Source organism: Brachyhypopomus gauderio, chromosome 1, assembly GCF_052324685.1.
Source record: "Brachyhypopomus gauderio isolate BG-103 chromosome 1, BGAUD_0.2, whole genome shotgun sequence".
Taxonomy (NCBI): domain Eukaryota; kingdom Metazoa; phylum Chordata; class Actinopteri; order Gymnotiformes; family Hypopomidae; genus Brachyhypopomus; species Brachyhypopomus gauderio.
Window position 1 is genome coordinate 23,671,262 of NC_135211.1, and position 22,236 is coordinate 23,693,497.

General features: G+C 48.6%; 1 protein-coding gene across 2 annotated transcripts in view; it reads right to left on the minus strand.

Moving 5' to 3' along the window:
- Positions 1-22,236, minus strand: part of pik3c2b (phosphatidylinositol-4-phosphate 3-kinase, catalytic subunit type 2 beta) — a 31,671-nt gene that overhangs the window by 3,087 nt on the left and 6,348 nt on the right. For both annotated transcript variants that reach the window (XM_077003984.1, XM_077003979.1), the window contains exons 5-32: positions 20,508-20,628; positions 18,923-19,034; positions 18,262-18,341; positions 18,123-18,186; positions 17,754-17,900; positions 17,369-17,402; positions 16,280-16,475; positions 14,446-14,568; positions 13,166-13,336; positions 12,641-12,752; positions 10,452-10,594; positions 7,513-7,701; positions 7,157-7,250; positions 6,888-6,982; positions 6,116-6,296; positions 5,827-5,934; positions 5,512-5,604; positions 5,291-5,420; positions 4,828-4,964; positions 3,907-4,076; positions 3,660-3,816; positions 3,215-3,324; positions 2,613-2,814; positions 2,343-2,467; positions 1,780-1,897; positions 1,134-1,224; positions 452-558; positions 207-335 (exon numbers count right to left, since the gene is read on the minus strand). In XM_077003984.1, coding sequence (XP_076860099.1) covers positions 207-335; positions 452-558; positions 1,134-1,224; positions 1,780-1,897; positions 2,343-2,467; positions 2,613-2,814; positions 3,215-3,324; positions 3,660-3,816; positions 3,907-4,076; positions 4,828-4,964; positions 5,291-5,420; positions 5,512-5,604; positions 5,827-5,934; positions 6,116-6,296; positions 6,888-6,982; positions 7,157-7,250; positions 7,513-7,701; positions 10,452-10,594; positions 12,641-12,752; positions 13,166-13,336; positions 14,446-14,568; positions 16,280-16,475; positions 17,369-17,402; positions 17,754-17,900; positions 18,123-18,186; positions 18,262-18,341; positions 18,923-19,034; positions 20,508-20,628 — 3,539 coding nt within the window. The remainder of the gene's footprint in view (positions 1-206; positions 336-451; positions 559-1,133; positions 1,225-1,779; positions 1,898-2,342; positions 2,468-2,612; positions 2,815-3,214; positions 3,325-3,659; positions 3,817-3,906; positions 4,077-4,827; positions 4,965-5,290; positions 5,421-5,511; positions 5,605-5,826; positions 5,935-6,115; positions 6,297-6,887; positions 6,983-7,156; positions 7,251-7,512; positions 7,702-10,451; positions 10,595-12,640; positions 12,753-13,165; positions 13,337-14,445; positions 14,569-16,279; positions 16,476-17,368; positions 17,403-17,753; positions 17,901-18,122; positions 18,187-18,261; positions 18,342-18,922; positions 19,035-20,507; positions 20,629-22,236) is intronic.

Consider the following 22,236-nt stretch of genomic DNA (forward strand, 5'->3'; position numbering starts at 1 on the left):
CAGCGAGCATTCTGTCAAGTTATTTGGAAGCACACATATATTCGACACATCGGTGAGCCTCTGAACAAATGATGCGCATGTGAACAATACTCTCCTTGATACATTTGATCCATTTCACACGAGAGTTTGGTCATATAATCCCCCACCATTATAAGCGGTAAATCAGAATTAGTAAACGCTCATCCGGCGCTGGGCTGGTGCCTCACCATCTCGTTGTACGTGGGGTTACAGGTGCGTCGAGCTGCCTTGGTCTTCCTCTTGCTGGTTTTCTGCGGATCAGGGAGCAGGTACAGCTTGACGTAAGGGTCCGGGTCCGTCCCGTCTTGAAGCGGTTGCTGCAGAAAAGCAATGACATCATAAGGTCGCATCGAGGTCACACTGAAGCGCGAATGCTCAGCTGATGAAAGGGCGTGCGAGAGGGAGGCAGGGTTTCAAGGCTGGGCAAACTCACCAAGCCACGTATGTGCATCACCATGATGAACAGCTTGTCACTCCTGTAGGATATGGAGAGCTTCACCTCTCCCACCACTTTACCAGGAACTGGAGTCCAAGGCACCTCTGCAGGAGCACCAACAATACGCTTACTAAGAGTTGTGTGTGTGTGTATGCGCATGTGTGCGTTCTGAGTGTCTAAGTGGCAAACTGAGAAAATAACAAATTTAGAGTGTTCACATTTCACCTGTTTACATTTCAATGTTTACACAACATACTAATCCACCAAAATACAGTCTTAGACAGAATCACACAGGATAGGCAACTTAGCTTAAATCAAATCTAGACTGAGTGCAGTTCACCTGTGACCTAGTCAAAGCACCCTTCAATATTTAACTAGCTTTACTGATATACTGAATGCCAACTCACTGCATGAGATTAGGCTTGAAGAGCCATACACTGGGTGCTTTCAGTCACGTTGCACAAGCAAAATCTGATACGTTGTTTTTTTGTGCAGGGTATTGGTATCAGTCATCATAAGCGCACTGTGTGGTTACGAGGTGGAGGAGACTTCACCCTGAGTCACACGGTGCGAGGTGCACCATATACGTTAATGTTGGACTAGGAAATACACAAATCCAATAGGACTCACTACCACATGCCTTCCATCAGAGTGAGGACAGGGGAAAGGAGCAGTTCACCTGCGGGTTTGTTGTTCAGGGTGTTTACGCCAGTCCCTAGCGGTCGCTCGTCTCTAGGCAGTGGGTGAAAGAAGGTGTAGACCAGGTCACACTGCAAGGTGAAAAGGCCAGTTGCACAAATCAGAATATGCCAGCAATGCGGCACAGCTGCATTCTTTTGAGACGCTCCCTAAGGCAAGGGAGCCGGTGGAAGTGAAACTATACACTGTTGGGCTGGTCTAAGCAGCAGCGCAGCCTCAGTACTGATACAGCCCCGTGATAAGGGCTGGATCACCGTCTGCCCGGAGCACATGGTCTCTTCTGGGAAACCCATGACTCAGGTCCAAGAAATGCTGCCGGCAAACTGAAACAAACTGCTTAAGGCAGCACTTGAGTGCCTGCAGATCACGTACAGACTGCGTGATAGAGGAGTGAAATAGTGGAAGTTCTCTGGTGTTAGCAACATGACGAGGGAGCAATCACAGTTCGCAAGGCTGCATTTTGAAATTACAATTAGTGGCCGGTTTAGTGGAAATGCCTCCCAACCGTGGGAAAGACAAAACAAAAACATAACGTAATTCAAGGCACGAAATGGTTCACAGGAATTTTCAGTATTTGAAGCATGGTGTGCTACAGAGAGGCACTGGGGCCAGGGGTTAGAGGTTACCTGAGCCACCTCAGGGGCAGCATGGATCAGATGCCAAACATATCCATTCAGCTCGTCTTTCCTCCGGTCTGCCATGCCCTCCCCCCGCGAGCGACCAATCACAAAGCGGCTGGGGAAGCTAAAGCAACAGCGCAGTATGAGACCCAGCGGGTTGGTACAGTCTGAGTTTACACCAACGACACCATGAAGTCAGACTGGTAGCACCAAGAGCAAAGCTAAAAATATTTGGTTTTGTTCCCCTTTTGGCTTACTGGCCTGACCATCATCCGACTAAATATTTCCACTGATAAAATACGGGTGCCCACAGTTTCCATTGCACTCTTATGTCACCTAAATTACTTAGTTACCGGTCACAAATGACAACATAATATACATGCATTACAGAATTTATATTTTTAAGTACATGCAACGAGTAAGAAACATTTTTGGCTTCTTATTATTTTATTATCTTGATATTCAGTATGTTACAAATGTTGATCATATTCATCATATCAAATCAGAACTGTGGCGTAGTGTGTGCACAGATGTCAGTACAGTAGTCAGTACTGTAGTCAGTACTGTACCTGGGTAGTTTAGATGAAGGGAAGCTGAGGCGCAGTTTGCTGTGCAACTCGTGAAACTCTTCAAAACTCCTCTGTACCAACGTCGCCCCCTGCTGGCCCTCCCTCTCCACTTTCACCACATACGTCTAGGTCAGACGAACAAAGTTTCTCATGAGACCTCTCGGTTACAAAGGTATAGCTTTATTTTAGTAATGTGAATATGGTGGTGTGTTTATACAGACATCGTGGAGCGAGCGTGTAGTCAGGGTTGTGGCGTGCGCGGGTACTTACGTATCCCTTGTTAGGGCTGCAGGTTTTGAGATGGCGGCACACAAACAGGCTGTGGATACGGCCGTCACTCTTCAGCGTGTAGATGCGTGGTGAGAAGGACAGCACGGGACGCTCCTCGGACGAGGCGAACTTCATCTGGGCCAGATTATGGATGAAGAAGTTCAGCTTGGTAGCCACGCTGCCCAAACTGGACTCTATCAGCCTGTGGAGTTGGGAGACGTCAACAAGTCAGCAAGCAACCGGACATGAAACCTACGTCATATGATGACTCCACTGATCTGAATGTTTTTGGTGACGAAAGTGTAGATATATGCTGAAGAATGAAAAGGATAAATCGTGATACAAAAGTTCTTTGTGATCTGTTCTTAGAATGCAAGTTGCTCTCGATAAGAGAGCCTGCTAAATGATGGAAACATAAAACGCAATCAGGTACACCAAACTCCAGAAACATTTGGCTGGACTGGTTAGAACCAGAATTTAACCAGAACCAGAATGTTGTGGTGTAACTCAATGACAACATGGAAACAGTAATGTAGACATATGTGATACTCATATGAATAAACAATATGGTTTTGGTAGACCACTGTCAAAACTCTTCCAACCTGGTGAAGTGCATTGTGGCATCAGCCTCCGATTCATGAGGGCGCAGGGCGTCATAGACGTACTTCAGATCATCTAGGTTGGACAGCTCCGGAATACCACAGGACAGCATCTACACACACACACACACACACACACACACACACACACACACACAGGTTTAAAACCAAACCTAGTGCAAAACCCAGGGTCATGTAAAGATATAACAAGCATTTAACATTTAAACAAACACAAAAACTCATGCCAGTATATGCAAATCAATCACTTTATTACACTTAAGCCATCATAAAATATCTCTGCAAACAATGACCATTTCTGAGATCACAACTTCGAGCCTGGTTTCTCTAGTGCAGTGCAACGTGCGCGTCATGCAGCGTGCGTGTGACGTGTAGCACACGTGTCGTCCAGCGTGTGTCCCGCAGCACGCGTGTGACGTGTAGAGCTCACCAGGCCCAGCAGGTTGAGAAAGAGGTGCGCGTGTTTCCTGATCAGGTTGTACGCCTCACAGCACAGGTCCACAAAGTCATGGAAGCGGCTGGACGGCTTGTCTCCACCATTGATCACGTACGCCATGTCCGACGTGAAGACGAAAGGGGCCCGGTCCCTGGACAGCAGGAGGAGGAGAGTAACTGAACCCGAACCGATCTGACGGGTCGCCTCGGACCACCGTGCACGCCACCCCTGCTGCTCTCACCGTTTGATGTTGCCGAACATCTGGGCGTGGCCCAGGAACTTGCCGAAGTCGATGTGGAACATGTGACCGCTGATCTTCAGCATGATGTTGTCGTTATGGCGATCGCAGATGCCCAGGATGTAGGTGGCCACACAGCAGCCTGCGCAAGAGTAGATGAAGTTCTCCACAGCCTGGAAGACAACACCACCCTAGTTACTAACACCACCCTAGTTACTAACACCACCCTAGTTACTAACACCACCCTAGTTATTAACACCACCCTAGTTATTAACACCACCCTAGTTATTAACACCACCCTAGTTACTAACACCACCCTAGTTACTAACACCACCCTAGTTATTAACACCACCCTAGTTACTAACACCACCCTAGTTACTAACACCACCCTAGTTACTAACACCACCCTAGTTACTAACACCACCCTAGTGACTAACACCACCCTAGTTATTAACACCACCCTAGTTACTAACACCACCCTAGTTACTAACACCACCCTAGTTACTAACACCACCCTAGTTACTAACACCACCCTAGTGACTAACACCACCCTAGTCTAGAGGATCCCAGATTTGACTCCTGAAAGGCCTACATCAAAACACTGAATACAAACTTCCTACTTTCCAGGGGAACTCTGTAGTTCTACCGTGTAATGAGAATTAAACCAGTGCTCCACCTACATGGAAATCTATGACTACCTTTTGAAATACACTTACATGCCAGCGGCGTATGACCTACACTGAAATAATTAATTATGGGGCTGTCACTCACATGGTTTCCATAGCATTAGAATGACCTGAACACCAATCAGGGGTGTCTTTGCTCCCTTTAGTAAGGAGCCACCAGAATGTGACCATTACTAAATTCACAATGCCAGAAGCAATGCTGCACTGACTAACGGAGAAGAAGACGAAAGCTGCTCACTTTTTCGTATTCGTCCTCTGTGGGGTTGTGTTTCTGAAGCCAGTCAGCCAGTGGGCGGTCCTTGAAGGAGCCGGTGACTCCGTGCTCCACCTGGATCTTCCTGAGGGTCTCGGCGTTGGGGATCATCTCCACCATGCCTGCACCAGAGCATGATGGGAGGAAGGACATGTTCACATAAATCAGAAGGTCTGCATGTAAGAAGAGGGTGCGAAGGGGCCATGAAGTCTTCAGGAACAGCAATACTCTACTAGTAATGTTCTACATTACACAGGACGTTTACTAAACACCTTCACCTTTATCTACTGACAGAGCAGCGCTTGGTTTTCTGGCCCATTTGAAACTTAATATTGGCCATTCGCAACTGCAGGTTAAAACAGATACAAATGCATGACCTGGCCAAAACAGAGAGACACGGACACAGGTGTGTCTACATACATGCACACGCACACACACATGCACGCACCTCGGCTATGTCCTGTGGAGAAGCAGCGGAAGATGACCATCCTCATGTCCAGCCCCTCCTGCAGCCAGATCTTATTCATGATACGGATCACCTGCAGGGTCAGCATGTCCTGTCGCAGGTCATCTCCCGCCTGGTGGAGGGGAACACGGGGCCGTTAGCACAGGGGCCGTTAGGGCGGGGCCGGCCCCAGGACAAGGGCAGCAGAGAGAGAGCGCGCGTACCTTAAAGATCACGCTGATGTTGTCTCCTAAAGGATCCATGTTGACAAACGAGAGCTTGAGGGGAACTGCGTTGGAATTGAAGTAGGAACAGGACTAGAGAGGGAGAGAGAGAGAGAGAGAGAGGGAGAGAGATAGAAAGTAGAAAAAAAGGTAAGGGCAAAAATGTTACTTCTGTTTAGCCCTGAAGGGTAACACACACACACACACACACACACACACACACACACACACACGTTTCACCCCCATTATAGACACACACAAGACGACATGCCCAGACGAGGCTGCAGCCCCGCGGCTCTCCTACAGGGCCTGTACCTGTATGTTAATGCCCTTGACCTGCAGGCCGGGGTTCAGCGGGAGACGACAGCTGTCAGTCACAGCGAAGAACCGCTTCAGGTCCTCTAGCCCCTCCCTCAGCACAGTCTGGAGGGTACACACACACACACATACACACATACACACACACATACACACACACACACACACACACACACACACACACACACACACACACACACACACACACCTTTAACTCACACAGCACACTTGACCACACTGGCAACCCGCCCCCTCATCTCTGAGGCAGTATCAGTAAGCTCCGGACCTGTCGGGACGATGGAGACGTGTCCCGCACGCGCTGGGCCACTTCGGCCAGGATGCTGACCAGCCAGCCCTGCCGGTCGAACTCTTCCCGCAGCCCGTGGCCTGAGCAGCAGAGCAGGGCGGCCAGCAGGTGCTGGTAGCGTGCGCTGAACTGGGAGTCCTGCAGGGCGTCCTTCAGCAGCCTGCAGGACACCAACAGGACAGTTGGAACACCTTCATACGCCACCAACACAAGACACTTTAATACATGAAGAGTGAGTAGGGTGGGATTACTAGACAATAGATTAAAGTTAGAGTAGGACAGGACATGATAGTGTGTTAGTCAACAATCTACACCGACCGTCTGAGAAACCTGTTGTACACACTCAAGCACACAACACATCTATCACAGCATGCTAACAGCATGAGAATGAGGTACAGAGTACACTTCAAAAGTACTTAAACCGTTGGTATATATTCTCTCAAATCACTGTTAATTGTTTTACTCAATTATTATAACTTCCTTGTATTGGTGTCAGATACTACAGAGGAAGAACGAATCAATGGAGTGGAAAAGGTCAAAAAGTGATACCACCTCTTTCCAGCAGGTGGCGGTATGAGTACGTGAATAACTAGTGCACTGACCAAGGTTATGAATTTGACCCAACATCCATGTTTTTGGACTGCGGGAGGAAACCAGTGTTGCTTTCTTGTCACGGGGGCTTGTGTACATTGACTGGTTAAGGCCACAGGACATCAATTCAATCTGCTTGTGCACATATGACCTAACGCACCAGAACAGGCAATGGGCGATGCGCACGTCTCCGATGGCTCGGCGTAGCAGGAAACGCACCAGGGGGCTGTCCAGATAGCACTCGTACTTCAGGGCCTGGGGCCACAGGGTTGGGGGACAGGGAGGAGAGAGGAGTACAGATTAAGGGTGTGTGTGTGTGTGTTGTGTGTGTGTGTGTGTGTGTGTGTGTGTGTGTGTGTGTGTGTGTGTGTGTGTGTAAGAGAGAAAGGAAAAGAAATAAGAGAGAGGGCTGTGGAAATTCTTCGTTACCTGCACCAGCTGTGGGAGGAAGTCTAGCAACTCGGGGTCAGAAATGGAGTCCATCCACTGGACAGCTGTGCGCCTGCACTCTTGATCTGGAAACCTACACACCCAGACACACCAGAACACCCTGAACTCACACGGGGCTTGTCGCTCTCGGTGCCAACACAGATAAAGCTCAGAGGAGCACTGCAGAGTCTCCCGTCTGGCACGATGGCTCCATAACGCGTTTATTCCACTGCACCATTTTAACGGTTCTTTCATGGTCCAGTCCAATCAGCCAGACCACACAGGACAGGGCACCTCGAGCGTCCAAACCGCGGGGCGGACGGTGTTCAGGGGGTGGGGCTGTGGAGGAGTCTTACGTGGCATGCAGCAGGCCCAGGGCATCGAGGTGGTTGGTGCACACCCAGTGGCGCAGGAGGGCGTAGATGTCCGGCAGACATGCCCACTCCCAGCTGGGGGCGCTGGCCAGGATGAGAGGCAAACGGCTACTGTCAGCATGGCAGAAATATCGCTTCTCCCACAGCAGACGCTTATGCTCCGGAATCAGCCTGAGACAGGAAGGGGGAAGAGAGGGAGAGGGAGACAGAGAGTGAGAGGGGGGGGGATTGGTTTGAAACTTCCATACTACAGCTCTTTACCCATGCTTCTAAAGCCTGGAGTTTTTGTGATAGCTAATAGCAGGATTGTGCAGTGGCATTACAAGTGCACGAGACATGCTGCCTGAGGTCAGCTACATGACTTCTTCAGCTCAGCACAGCTGAAGGTGATGTAGGTATTGGCATAAGAGCGGAATGTCACACAACACCCAAAATCTTGGCACTCCAAATGGCTGCTCTGAACGTAATCCAACAATGCAAACTGCTGCTACGTGTAATTATCCCGCACTGCTCTGTCCGACTAACCCACCGATCCGACTGTTTGACAACGGCAACAAACAGCTGCGAACAGATCTTCACTTCTAACGAAAACATGCCATTGAGTGTTTGGTTTGTATTGGAAAGCCTGGGGCACACAAAACAGTAAAGAGACAACAAAAGCACACGGCTTCTGCCTGGAGGAGGAATCTAAAGTAAATACACAAGTTTCCCACTGAAGGCCTGGAAATCCTGGCTCGGGTGGTTCTAGATGAAATCCTGGCTCGGGTGGTTCTAGATGAAATCCTGGCTCGGGTGGTTCTAGATGAAGTGCCCCTTGTAAACATAAACAAACCAGGATGCGACTTCTTTGCGATCACCAATCAGCTCACCACTGGTGCAGTGCGGGACTCCGGGAGGTCTAGATCTGCTCAATCAATGCACCGACATCTGCCTGACCTGGCTAGGGGAGTGGGTTTCACAGGGGATGAGTCTCACGTAGCGGAGAGCGCACTCACAGACGCTCCATTCATTCACCTCGGGCCGCTGTGTAAGGGAGCGGCCCTCTCTCTGGGGACGGCAGCTGCAGTGTAGGACCTCTGGACCGAGTTGTGCTCTGCCAGCTCAGCCTACACCATGCTGCGCCAAAGGCGTGGCCTTAAACTACATTTCCCAGAATTCACTAGGGATAGAGAGACTGCCACTGTTTCTTGGCAGCACGTGCCCTAGAAAAGGGTTTTTTTTTATTGTCCAATTGCAACTGCAGTGGTTTTTCAAGCAGCTAATAAGGTACAAGACTGATGGTACTAATGTGTTGCGAAGTCTGTTTTCTCATGTACTCAACATTTTTACATGCATACCTAGCAGCTGGGTATCTCTGGTGCCGTTTGGTTGATTAACTTGTTCTTAAAGTGAACACACACATCTCAGAAGGTGTTAGAAACAGCCCTTTCAGTTCGTGGAACAACTCCACGAACACAGCCATGCACGATAAGGGAGCATACACCCAGATCACACATTTAACCTTTGATCTATGTGCGTTGATTTATGACCAAGCAGTTCCCTGTCAACACATATCCAGATGTCACACGCCAATAAATGTTTCAGGGAGTGTCAGAATATTTCCATAAAAGTAATGAGGCAAAGAGAACAATGGGGAAGGGGAGGGGCCAAAGACAGGAAAACAGAAAAATTAACAAAGAAGGGGCGGGGCTAAGAAAGTTCAATAGTCGGAGGTGTGCAGGTGGGAAAGAGTAAGGGTAGAGAATGGGAAGTGTGTGTGTGTGTGTGTGTGAGAGAAAGAGAGAGCGCAACAGGCAGAGGAGAGGAGGAAGAGGAGGCCGGGAGGATATCCCCATCAACTGTGCAGCTGGAGCGAACACAGAGAGCATTGTGCAGGAACAGGCCCTGCTGAGCAGATAACCAGCAGATTTCAGATGTTGAAGCAGAGAACAATATATGGAAAACCCATTAAAGCTTAAAATATCCAGACTTCTGCTGCACGTCATCCACACGGTCGTTTGGCAAAGTCTGTCCCTCCATCACAATGCTTGTTCCTGTCAACCTTGTTGCATTTCAGAATGTCTTAACACAACAGTCTTTCTACCTCTGGTCAACTTAAACATTCCTTCAAACTCCTTCCTTGTAAGTGTCGTTTACTGTGTATGACGGCATTGGCTGGATTTGGGCACCCATAGCCAACCACCATTTGCTTATGAACCCTTCTCATTTTCCCACGTCCTGGAGGAAGGCCTCACAGCGGATGAGGAACAGAGTCCTCACAAAGGCGAGGGCAGGTCTCTGGTCTCCCGAAGTACCAGACCAAACCCATCCATGTAGCCAATCAGAACATGTCAAATGCTCCAGAGCAGGACGGGCAGAAGGAGTTCCTGAATAGAACGGCATTAGAGTGGCAGACCACCACCGTAGAGAAGGAAACCTCAACTTCACAAGTGTGATCAGGTTGATAATATTGTTTTCAGATATCTACATTCTGCATATCTTTAAACCCATCTCTGTGTATGTTTTTTTTCTGGACCTCAATCATGTTTCTCCGATTTGCCAAGTCGGTGCTGGTGAAATTAATTTGCCGTAACTATAGAGGACAGCAAACCTGAAAAGCTTTAGAACACTTTATGGAGAAGGTCAGAGCTTTGACTGCAATTTTGCATACTCAATGAATTGCTAACCTGGTTTTAATTGCATTGCCAAGCAATTAAAAATCATTGATACATAACCCATCCAATAAATGCAAAGACCTGCAGATATGGAATGAGCTGCAAAGCCTTATGGGTAGTCCTGAGGCTTAAAGCAAAGCCCTCTGGTATGTAGAATCTCTCTGCGATCATGTGTAGATCAAGAGTCCCCTCCCCCACCCCTACTTCACTCCTGGTGATCTGAAGGTGACCTCTTGTGTCCTGAACGCAAGCTTGCGACCGTCTCACCAGAAGAGCGACTTCTTGTGCAGGATGTCCTGGAGCTGCTTCTGGCTGCCCTGGTCCAGACGGGAGAACTCGTACTGCGGACTGAACCCGGCCGGCAGAGGGGTGCTGAAGTGCACTTCGAAGGAGGAGGTGGGGAAGTCTACCTGGAGGAGTAATGAGACAGGAGGTGAAGAGAGTTGAAATGAAGGTGCATCTCCCAGCCATCTCTACTGATGGGGGGGAAAGAGGATTTGTAACATAGTGAAACCAAAGAGTGGCGTTAACCAAGCATGACCAAACTAAAAAAAACCAAATTAAAAATGTTTCATGCATTTTCCTTGTAAGTTCCAAGTTATGACACTGGTCATGTGACTTATGATACAGGACTAGGACGTGATCCACTTACACCTACTGCTGCACACTAATCATTATTTGGTGTAGATTTATCTGTACACATTTCCCTCAGTCTCCCTTTAAGATACAGCAATCATGCCTGTCTTCAAGTAGTCCAACAAATGCTTCCAACCTGGTGCTGTACTACATAACATACCATAAAGGCCACAAACTCAACACCGTATTATGAAGAAAAAACTAAAAAATTAATGCCCATTAAAGAGTTTCTTGCCAGTTAATGATTTTTTAAGAGTAAGGTAAGATAGATTAAAGGGACCATAAGGCTTTATGATCCCAACCAGCCACTGTAGCTCCCTCTATATCTTGGCAGCTGTTACAGGCATGTTGGGCAGTTACGGAAGCTCCTGCCTACAGCCACAGTAACAGCAGGGACTTCCACTTTAACCACGCCAAGCCAGACACTGAAACCCAATAGCAGTGAGGAGCTTCGATTACAGCCCCCCCAACACACACACACACACACACACACACACACACACACACGATTCGGGGTGCACAAGCGAGACAGAGAAGCAGATATACAGCCAGTCCACGTGGAGCAAGGAACAGCGTGGAGGAGGGATACCTAAGACAGGCCAGAGAGAGGGATAGAGGGAGAGGAAGAGAAAGAGAAAGATGAGGAGGAAAAGGCAAAGAAAGTAGAACACAAATAGAGAGGGAACACGCTCTAATAAACCCCAGATGTGCGCTCAGGTTCTGGATACGTGGCGGTGCTGGGCCGTCTGCAGGGGTAGGCTTACACTTTGAAGCCCTGGTGGGAGAGACTCGATCACTCTCACCCCGAGGGGAACAATTTCGGGGCCTCCCAGAGGACGGTGGCCGAATGCCAGACTGCCACGGCTGGGTCGGCCTTCATGCCACAGCTCAGTGCCCTCAGACAAAGCTACACCCGCCTGGCACCTGGCACACCTGTTGGCGCTGGGAGGTGTGTGAGCTGTTGGTGGGAGGATTCTCAGATCTGCAGAGAAGCAGAGAACTGCACTGTGGCTCTACGGGGAAGGAGCGGGGCCTCGTTTTGAAAGAGAACCTCGAAAACGTCATGTCATGATGCGGTTACGGGTCGTCATTGCTGTTTTATGGTGGGTGTGTGTGTAGGTGATGGAGTTCGGATGCTAGAAAAGATCTGTGTTTGTGTGTTTGTGGGTGGACACATCGGAGAGGATATCATACAGAGCAGGACGTGAAAGTTGCTAGCATCTTTATTTTCTCTCTCCCCTTCTCTTTCCCCCCTCCCCCTCTCTTTCTGTCAGCCAGCTGACCTACTTTCAAGTCCCCTGTGCATACAGCAGGACAATTCAGTCCCAGCCAGCCTCCTCTGCTCACACACAGCTGGAGAGTCAGGCATGGGCTCCGCCTGGACTCTGCTGACCGCCTTCAGGAAGAAAGGCAGCTAAAAGAACCCCAGGATCTGCCCGTCAGAGAAAAACAACAACAACTAAAGTCACCAAGGTTTCCAGAGAAACACGACGTTTTGGACAGAAGCCCTTCATCAGCTCTGCAATCAAAGAGCTTTGGGATTTCTAGGAAGAGGAACCAGTTTAAATTAGAAAAAGTGGATGTTCAAACCATAACATTCACAGAAAGAGTGCGTAAAATAAAAAGGGGATGTTTGAGGAATGAATGCGTCAGTTCAGATGAGCACCAAGTAACAGAGTGTTGAAGTATTTGTATATATTAAGCATTAACCTGTATCATAAAACAATAACGTATAAAAGCATCACAAATGCGTCACTCAGGATACGCGCAGTACAGGACTGGTGTCACGGGACACAGTTTTATCCACAGAAAGCTCGAACCTGCAGAATGATGCTGTCGGGCTGGCTGAAGTTGGGGGTGCTGGAGCGTGCGTTTCCCATGCCGTCCGTAGAAGGCCACAGACCCAACAGCTTCCTGCCACACGTCAGCACGCTGGAACACAGGGGAGAACACTCACACACGGCGCAGCATCAGGCCCACCCCTACATCCTCTCCCAGCCTTCCCCAGCACCACCAAATCAGGACTACGGCTGCTCCGCACCACAAACCACAGACGGATGCTAGGTCTACTTGGCAAGACTTGAGAATTTTTACTAGGTCTACTTGGCAAGTGTTTGCCTACTTGAAGAGTAAACATTTCGGAGAGTAATGCTGTAGTAATGAACACTAAAAATAATGTATCTTTGCTTGCAAGATAAACATTTATGAGGGCCAGTTACTGAAGATCTCGTCCACTCCCGATAACCAATGAGAGCTGCAGGCAAGGATCAAGCCCCGCCCCCTCTTCCATTGGGTTTATCTAGCTGCTTCACTCCACCCCTATAGGGACTTCTATAGGGACGTACTGTTGGAAGTTGAAGAGGGGCATGGTGACCCAGCCCAGGGCCTCTATGCTGCGAGTCTTCTGCTTGCTTTTCTCCTCCGCTCCTCCTGGGGGCGGTAGAGAGGTGGCGTACAAGGTAACCGTCAGCTGCGACTCCCGTGGCAACTGGTTGATCTGCACTGGGAAGCAAATCCTACAGTGAAGAATAGGAGAGAGAGAGAGATAGGGAGAGGGAGAGAGAGATAGGGAGAGGGAGAGAGTTACTAGATGTTACACAGTTGGGCGTGAAGGTTGAATGTGTGGTTACTGATGGATGTGCATGATATTTAAAACAATACTATTCTGTCAATGTCCACATATTGTGAAAACTGCAGCCTTCTGGGAACAGCACTGCAAAGGCCATTATTGAGATAATAATTAACAAGAGTTTTAATGAGCAGGTGTTGCCACATCAAGTCCCTAAGAGAGTTAGACAAGCTCCTCTGAGAACCTTCCTTTATAATAAATTAAAGTCTTTAACATAATATAGCTACTGCTGCTTATCGGATCCCTGCCTAAACATAACTGTACAGTTCCATGATAAACTTTCCTAAACAACATACAATAAGGCCAAAATGGGTTTGTTTTAGGACTTAAAGCTGCTTGTAATGGATGAGCACAGGAGAAACCCCATACTAGCATGCAAAGCTAACTCCCTGTAGGCTACACTTCTAAAAACACAAAGCTAACTCCCTCTACACTCCTACATACAACACTACCTGTACACTTCCAAAAACACAAAGCTAACTCCCTGTACACTTCTAAAACACAAATCTAAATCCCTGTACACTTCTAAAAACTACACTACCTGTACACTTCCAAAAACACAAAGCTAACTATCTGAACATATCTGGAAACACAGATTAGCCTGAAAGAGCTGAAGCAGTGTGTGGGTTGGGCCCACCAGTGTATTGTCACAGTGGTACTTCAGCTTTCTCAAGAGCATGATCTAGTTTAACAGGAACCATCTAAAGAGAAATAAGCAACAGAGCAGGATCCAACCAAGCCAGCAGGCTTGAGCTGGAATCCTGCAAAATGCTAGTTTGGCTAACTGTACATGAATTCTAATAGGAACAGTTATCATTTGTTTTGCACAACGGCCCATGTTAGCTTACAAGATTAGCAAGGTTAGAATGTTTGGGGTGATGCAATCCTTTGAGTCTTTTATTAAATGAAAAGAGATTTTCTAGAAGCCTGTTCAGCACAAGGTGGAGTGGAAAAGCAAACAAAACTGAGGTGCAGAGGGTTTCGCTGGAGTCTCACCTTTGGTCCCAAACCACCAGATGGAAAAGGTATTTGCTGACTGATTTTTTGCTGGTGTGCTGGGGGGCACAGAGTTCATTCATCCCATGGGTGAGAACGCACGATAGGAAAAACCCTTCATAACTGAGATGGAGAAAAGAGACAGAGAGACAAATCATGAACAGCCATCTCAAAACGTCCACAACAATCTGCAAAAAATCTCTTAATCACTAAAAAAATGGGTCAATCTTTAAAAAAAGAAAGAAAATGGTCAAAAGCAAATAAGATTGAATCCCTTTCATGTGGGACTGATAGAAATCAAATGAAATGTATAATCCTGGCCATGTTTCTTCTGTCTGGCACATCTTCTGGCACTGTGCAGTTAACCCTTTAGAGTATGGCATTAATTGGCATGACCAGCCTGGTACAAGCATCACCCTCCGAGTCACTCCATGTGCCTGGATTGGGTCTCAAATCACTTCTGTGTATGCGGAAGTCTAGCATGAACACAGCGTGTCGCCCCTGCAGCCTTTTTTTAATCCCTGCTTTCCCAACAGGTCGCCTGCGTTTTTCATCCAAGACTCTTTAAAAGGGAAGGGGGCCCATTTTCTCAAGAGGCCATCTTAAATAGGAGGAAAAACATTCCAGACTAAATGGAATGTCAGATGCAGGGCAAAGAGATATAAATGGGAGCACGGGGTGTAAGAAACACAAGAGAGAGTCATTAAAAACGCAAGACCTGCCCCGTGATCTTCACTCACAGCATCAACTTCCTGCACACCTATTTGCTGCCCCCCAGCAACAGATGGCATACACCACCGCGCTGCCCTCAGACACCACTGGACAGGTGCCTAGCGCCTCAGATGCCCTCCACCCAGTCCTGGGAAGGTCAAGGGTTGCGTGGGGTTCCCACGCAGCGTCCTTTTGTGACAGCCCAGTCTGCAGTCGGCCTCAGTTTCAGTGGGAGACAATAGGGGCATCACTCCACCAGGGTCAATGGGTGGAGGAGACCATTCACATGATGGATGGGGGAAGGGGGACAGACTGAACCATTTTTAGAGATCTGCATTAGGGGTCGTGTCATTTGTTTCCTAGTGTAACAGAAACCAGCCTTGTTTATCTGTGGGGTGTATGCGGTTGCATTAACGTCAGCACAGCCGATTGTTTGTCTGTAGTGTGAATGTGTTCGTATGAATATCAGAACTGTGTGTGCGCATGCATGTATGTCTATTATGAAGGACAGTGGGAGGAGGAACCCTCCATGTTTCAGAGCCCTTTCTGCACCTCATATCATACACACCCACTGGATTACACTGCAGTATATGTAGCCAGGGCAGCTGGTATATGCCGTATATGCTCTCTGTCTCTCTCTGTTTCTCTCTCTGTGTGTGAGTGTGTCTTTCTCTGTTTATCTCTCTCTCCCTCTAGGAGATCTCTAGCAAAGAATCTGTTATTACACTTTATTTTGCCTCTCATATTGCAATATGGCAGGTGGTTTCAGAAATAAAATTCATGGCCAAAAATGACTGGGGCTGGTGCAGTGGCCTAACAGAAGATCAGACAGGAGGAGTGTTGTTGGCTGCAGAACCCAGAGCTGGACAGAGCTCACCACTGTGCTCAAAATCACACCACGCCCCGAGCACCTCTGAGAGAGCTGTTGTTCTTTGCGTTGGTGTACAACAATGCATGTGGGATGGGAATCAAGTGTGTGTGTGTGTGTGTGTGTGTATGCACCAGAATGCAAATGTACACCATTGCACTGCTCTACAACATCTAGTTGACTGAGCAAGATGGCATTATCCCCCCCCCTCCCCCCCCCCCCCCCCCAGACTTCAGGGTGGGTGGGGGTAGTTACCTGGCAGCCCAGGTGATTGGCACGCGGTGGGCGGCATAGATGGTGAAGGAGAGCACATTGGTGACCATGCCGGCCTCTTGGACGGGCACCGCACGCGGGCGGCTGGGCAGAGCCGTGTGGAAGTTGGCGTTGAACGTGCTGCAGTACAGCTCCACCAGGTCCAAGATGGCCGCCGTCAACCTCTCAACTATTTTTTCTGAAATCGGAGCAGGAGGTCAAGGGCTTTTCTACATAAACACTGAAAGCTAATGGGCCTCACTCAACACACACACACACACACACACACACACACACACACACACACACACACACACACACACACACACACACACACACACACACACCTCACTCTACATGCGTGCACACACACATTTGATTTCCTTGATTTTCAACAGCTCTGGTTTTAGGTAATGACAAGCCAAGAGATATGGCCCGGCCAAACTGAGCTAGCCAGAGGCCATTTAAACCACATCTCATCTCAAAACAAGCTGCTCGTGAGGCCAATGCACCTCATGTGCAAACCACGACTGGCCAGAAAACTTTTCAAATCTATACACCATGTCCGTTTGAAAAGATCACAGAACTGAAGCTTGTCCCAGCAGACAGCACCTACAGATTGTCTTTTTTTAATTATTACACACAGCCCTCGTAAGAAAGGCAGGTGGCAGGACTTCCATGGAGAGGACTTCCATGGATACTGGTTTGTTTGTTAGGACAGCTGGAATTCAGGTTACGTTCGGTGTGGAATGAGCAGCACACTTCCTGAAGGCAGACATGCGTCCTTCCTGTTTATCTCAGCGTAGAACCTCAGGATGCTTACTGCAGGAGATCCTTTCTACAGACGTCTTCAAACACAAACACACTCTGGCCCCATCCATCACGTGCACACAGGCACGCACTGTCACGTGGGTGCACACGTGAATGCACGCACACACAGGTCTATGAACGTTAAGGCATGCGCATGCACACCAACAGCAGCCCCATTTCCCTCTTACAGAGCACGAGGGGGTGGGGAGGGAGGTGGGCAGGGCTGTAATGTGGCCTCGCTGTTGTCAAACTGGGATTAGTGAAGCATGATGGGAACCGTACCTCGGTTTTCTCTCCGAGCCAGCACTGTCGCATCCTGTGAGGGGAAACACACACACACACACACACACACACACACACACAGTTGTATAGTGTAACAGAAACCAGCATGCACTTGGAGGACACTTGCAGCTTTTAGCTGTCACTCAGAAAAGGTTTGAGCTTTCTGTTTCTACACATACTGAACCATTATTGCCTGCAGACACCACTGCAAACATGCTGACGCTAGCGTTTTAGCACGCTAGCGCTCGAGGGCATGTGTTTACACCAGATCCTGTAAGCAATGCAAGACTCCAGAGAAGCATGAAGTACAGCTAACCAGCATATCACTATGGGGTTTCCAACAGCTCATTCACACTGGCTCTGTATCAGGTGTGTATGTGTTCACCTTCTGTACGCTGGGCTGTAGTCTGCAGGGACAGGCTGGCAACTGGTTGAGGGCTGAGGTGATGTCTGGCGTTTCCACGGCAGCAAGAGAGCTGCACAGAGCCTTCACAGACTGAACCAAGCGCTCCACGTGCAATGACATGTCAACCTAGAGAGAGAGAGAGAGAGAGAGAGAGAGAGAGAGAGAGAGAGAGAGAGAGAGAGAGAGAGAGAGAGAGAGAGAGAGAGAGAGAGAGAGAGAGAGAGAGAGAGAAGAGACACAGAGAGAGAGAGAGAATATTTCACTGCATTTTGCAGTAGATCAGTAGTCTCCAGACTGCACTAACATAATTAACATGTCCCACGTGGAGATTGTCCACAGTTAACGTACCTCTGACAGCACAAAGGAGTCGGCCTCATTATGGAAGGTGTCCAATAACAACGTGAGGGCCTCCCTGTGAAAGACACCAGAGTGGGTCAGTGGGTCACACACGATTTAGGTTCCCTCTCACGCACTGCTGCCCCCTCACCTGGTCACAGTCTGCTTGATGGGCCTCTCCTGCAGAAGGATGTTGTGGTTCAAGGTAGACGGTGTCTCGTCGTCCTCCTCCTGACAGAGGGAAAAAAAGGACGGCCATCACATCATCATCTTAAACTGGCAACACACGTACTGTACACTACAGCAGCCTGCCCACCTCTTCCTGTGATTTACACTACCGTGCAATCACAGTGGGCGTAGTGAAACTGTATGACAAATACAGCGAGGTGGATTAGCATCAAGAGGTGGAAAGACAATGTACCATGAAGATGTGGCAACGCAGTCAGCTATCTAGTTAGCATTGCTAACATGGGGTTGTTCTTTTATACTTGCATTTTACTTTTGTAATCATGATGACAAACTTACAAGAAGCAAATTTACAGGTTACAAGAACATGTGCAGCTCAGTGAGCACGCACGCACACATGCACTTTCCTTCTTGAACACCTTTTTGTCGACAAGCCACGAGATACGACCTGCTTTTACCATAATCACGACACAACACCCACCATAACATCCTACAAGAAACAAACCTATAACTTACAACTTCCAAGGAGCAAACCTACAACCTCTGTGGGGCCTCCGCCTCCACACGTTCTGGGGTTGAGCAGTGCAGGCCCTCCACCCACCTCCCTCCACCCGTTCTGCGCTCACCGTGCGGGCCAGCTCCCTGCTGACGGAGATCCTCTTGGAGAGGAAGAGCCGAATGTCCCAGTCAAACTTCAGACACTGCTGGATGCACTCCAGGCCTGCCAGGGTCTGAGAACTGGGGACGAGGGACACACAACAGTGAGACACACCAGAGTGACACAGCGCTAAGAAATGTGAGACAAGAGAGGACGCACTCATAACAAACCTCTACTCTTAGAACACACTGAAAAGCTATAAAGGCCTACGAGAAATAAACCGAACATCCAATATGACCATTATGTGTCATCCTGATGTGCACACAGATCATTTTCCCTTGATAAATAACCCATTCATTTGGACCATTTTGTCTGCACAGTGGAATTAGAATATATTAGTTATTATATAATTTTATGTCATAATAATAATAATAATAATAAATCAAATATAATATAAAGTATATGTGGAATATATGCATTCACTGTGCAACAGTAACGTTTTTTGTTTGTCCACCAGGCCATCATGCTGAATGGTAGCACAGTACCAGCAGAATAACACCAGCCTTACACACAGGATAATCTCCCTCTCCATGCAGTCATGCACTAACTCGAGGTTATCAATGCAAAACACACTTCCTACCAACACCCAAAAAGCTACTGAACAAAAACTCTACTGCTTCTTCACACACACACACACACACACACACACACACACACACACACACACACACACACACAGCATCTGTGCTTTTGAAACAACTCTTCCCTCCACTCTGACCCATTTGCCCATTAGCAGGCCAGTCTGTGTGTACCATATGAAGCACTTAAGTAGTTGGACGCTCAAACTCTTCCAGAATGGTGGTCCTGTTTGGAGGGGAAGCCCACTGTGGTTATACTCTCCCTCAGACATCAGCACTGCTCACTTATAACAGCCACACCAGACGGGCTTTTGGGTCGGGATGACGGAAGCCTGTTCGCACCACTAACCACAGGCAGCCTTCCCCAGTCATTTTCCCCTCAGAACGGCACCCGTGTTCCGGCCACACGGGGGGGGGGGGGGGGGGGGGGGGGGTTGGGGGGTCAAGCTCCCCCAATACGCCACTCACAGCGCTAGAGAGAGATGCTTCTCGTGACGGTGCACCCAAGCAGTGGTGCAGAAAGGGGCTGTTTATTGGGGTTTTTTTGGTGAGATCTGGGACAACTGCCCATAGCTCCATGCCCGTCTGAAGTGGGCATCATGCCCAGAGGGGGGTAGGGGGCGGGGTTGGAGGTGCAGCGGACTGAAAGTCCCAGGGAGTGGGGCATTACGAGATTACCGTAGCCTGGGCCCGGCGTGGGGCTCCGCCTCCCCTGTTCTCACGCGGAGGGCTGGAGCAAGGAGCAGGTGTCAATCAAACTACGGTCCGGCAGAGCAGCCAATGACAGGAGGTCTTCCAGCTCCGAACAGGCAGTGGGGTCTGTTTATTATGTACAGCCTGACACTCGCTAACCAAGTGTCTCCACTCCCTCAAACCCAAGAAAACAGACTGCCAAGCACTTGAAAATGAAACAAGCTGGCAGCCCTCCTGGGCCTGGGGAGGGGTGGTTGGGTGGAGGTGCAACGCTGCTCTTACTTGTCGAGATACTCCGCCTGGCCGCACACTTTCAGGATGTAGTCGTCCACATCGATCATGTCCAGGTCATCGTGGGCGTAGCACAGGGTCTGGTAGATCAGCAGGTCAATGGTGGAAGACCCTTAACAAAAGTGATCAGAAAACAAGTTTGCATCACCACACAGGTTCACTTTAGGGTACAGCTACACGCTTCAAAAACCCATTACATGCTGTTATTGCAATGATGTAACGATGACATCATTTGCATCTAGTAACAACAGATGGGGGTTGATATGGGTCAGAGGGTGAATGGAGATGTTCTAGATGGGGGGGGGGGGGTAAAGTGATCAAAACTCCATCGGTCAATCAGAACAGTGGCAGCTAGATCGATGGGAGGTCACCAGTTAGTGACACTGCTCTTCCTGATCAGATTCCATCTGCTCTTTTTACAGTGAGCCAGCACCTAACGACACCGGCCAAGAGAAACAAAAAGACAATGGACAAAGGTGAGATCGGACCAGGAGAAAACGTCCTCCCTGCCCCAGTCTCCTTCACGAGTCCAGACAGATAGAGTTCTGCGGTCATGATGCAATCTGACAAACCCTCCCTCCATCTCCCTGTTCCTCTCTATCTCTCAATCCCTCCCTCCATCCCTCCCTCTCCCACTCTCTACAATTTTTCTGCAACTCTTTCTGAACGTTGACTCTTACACAATCAAGAAAGAGACTGCATTTATTAAGGCCACTCTTACGTTAACACCATAACAGGACTGTCATCCTTCAAGGCCAAACATATGAGACGCCTGTGGTTTTATGGGGAAGGATGTGAACTAGCGGTCAGGGTCAGCACACTCGTCGTGGGCCATGTCCACACACACTCAGGCGAGGCCGCGTTCCGCCGGTCAACACAGGCACCCGTGAGTCACAGAATGATCACAGCAAACACAGGCCACACCCAGCCGGAGGAGTGCGAGAGGCCCAGAGAGCAACCACTATCCACACCTATGTCCTGACAGGTTTGATTGGCAGAACACCACCACAAACTGGAAGGGTGTTTATCTTCAGATACCCCAGAATTTACAGGTTCGATCACAGCTCACATACCCTCACCACTACAAGGGAAAAAACATGAAGGTTATGTATTATTAGCTACATAATTTTCAAGACAGACAGTTGGACTAATATTAAGACACTACTGCCATACAATATCAACTGGAGAATACTGTGTGGTTCTTATTTTCTGGCCTTTCCATTGGCCTGCACTGTTCTGTTCCACTGACAGCAAATAGCACAACTTCAGACCAGCTCCAGAAACCAGATACAGATAAACAAATTCATAGTGGAGCCTCAGGTGGCCGTGGCGAAAGGCAGCTGTCAAACCGTGGAATGTAAAGAGAAGGAAAAAGAGGGAAGTGCTAGACAAACAGGAGGAGGCCACGTCATATTCTCTCCTTCCCGCTTGCTCCTGCCATCTGAGAGACCTTGTGGGTGTGTATGGACATGTTTGTGATCGCGTTACTGTTTGCCAAAAGAATGAGAATCAGGCTCCTTTGATCAAGAATATAAAACATATAGCTGGCAGGAAGCCATTTGGTTATAATTCCATTAAGTGATTTGATCCGAGAGGTTGTGTGGTCCTCTCTGGACAGTTCCGTGGAGCACTATGGTGTCTAAATTCCACTCATCTCAAGCTCGACAGAGCAAATCAGAGGAAAGTTAAGCTGTTCAGCTTTACCACAGATCTGGTTTTT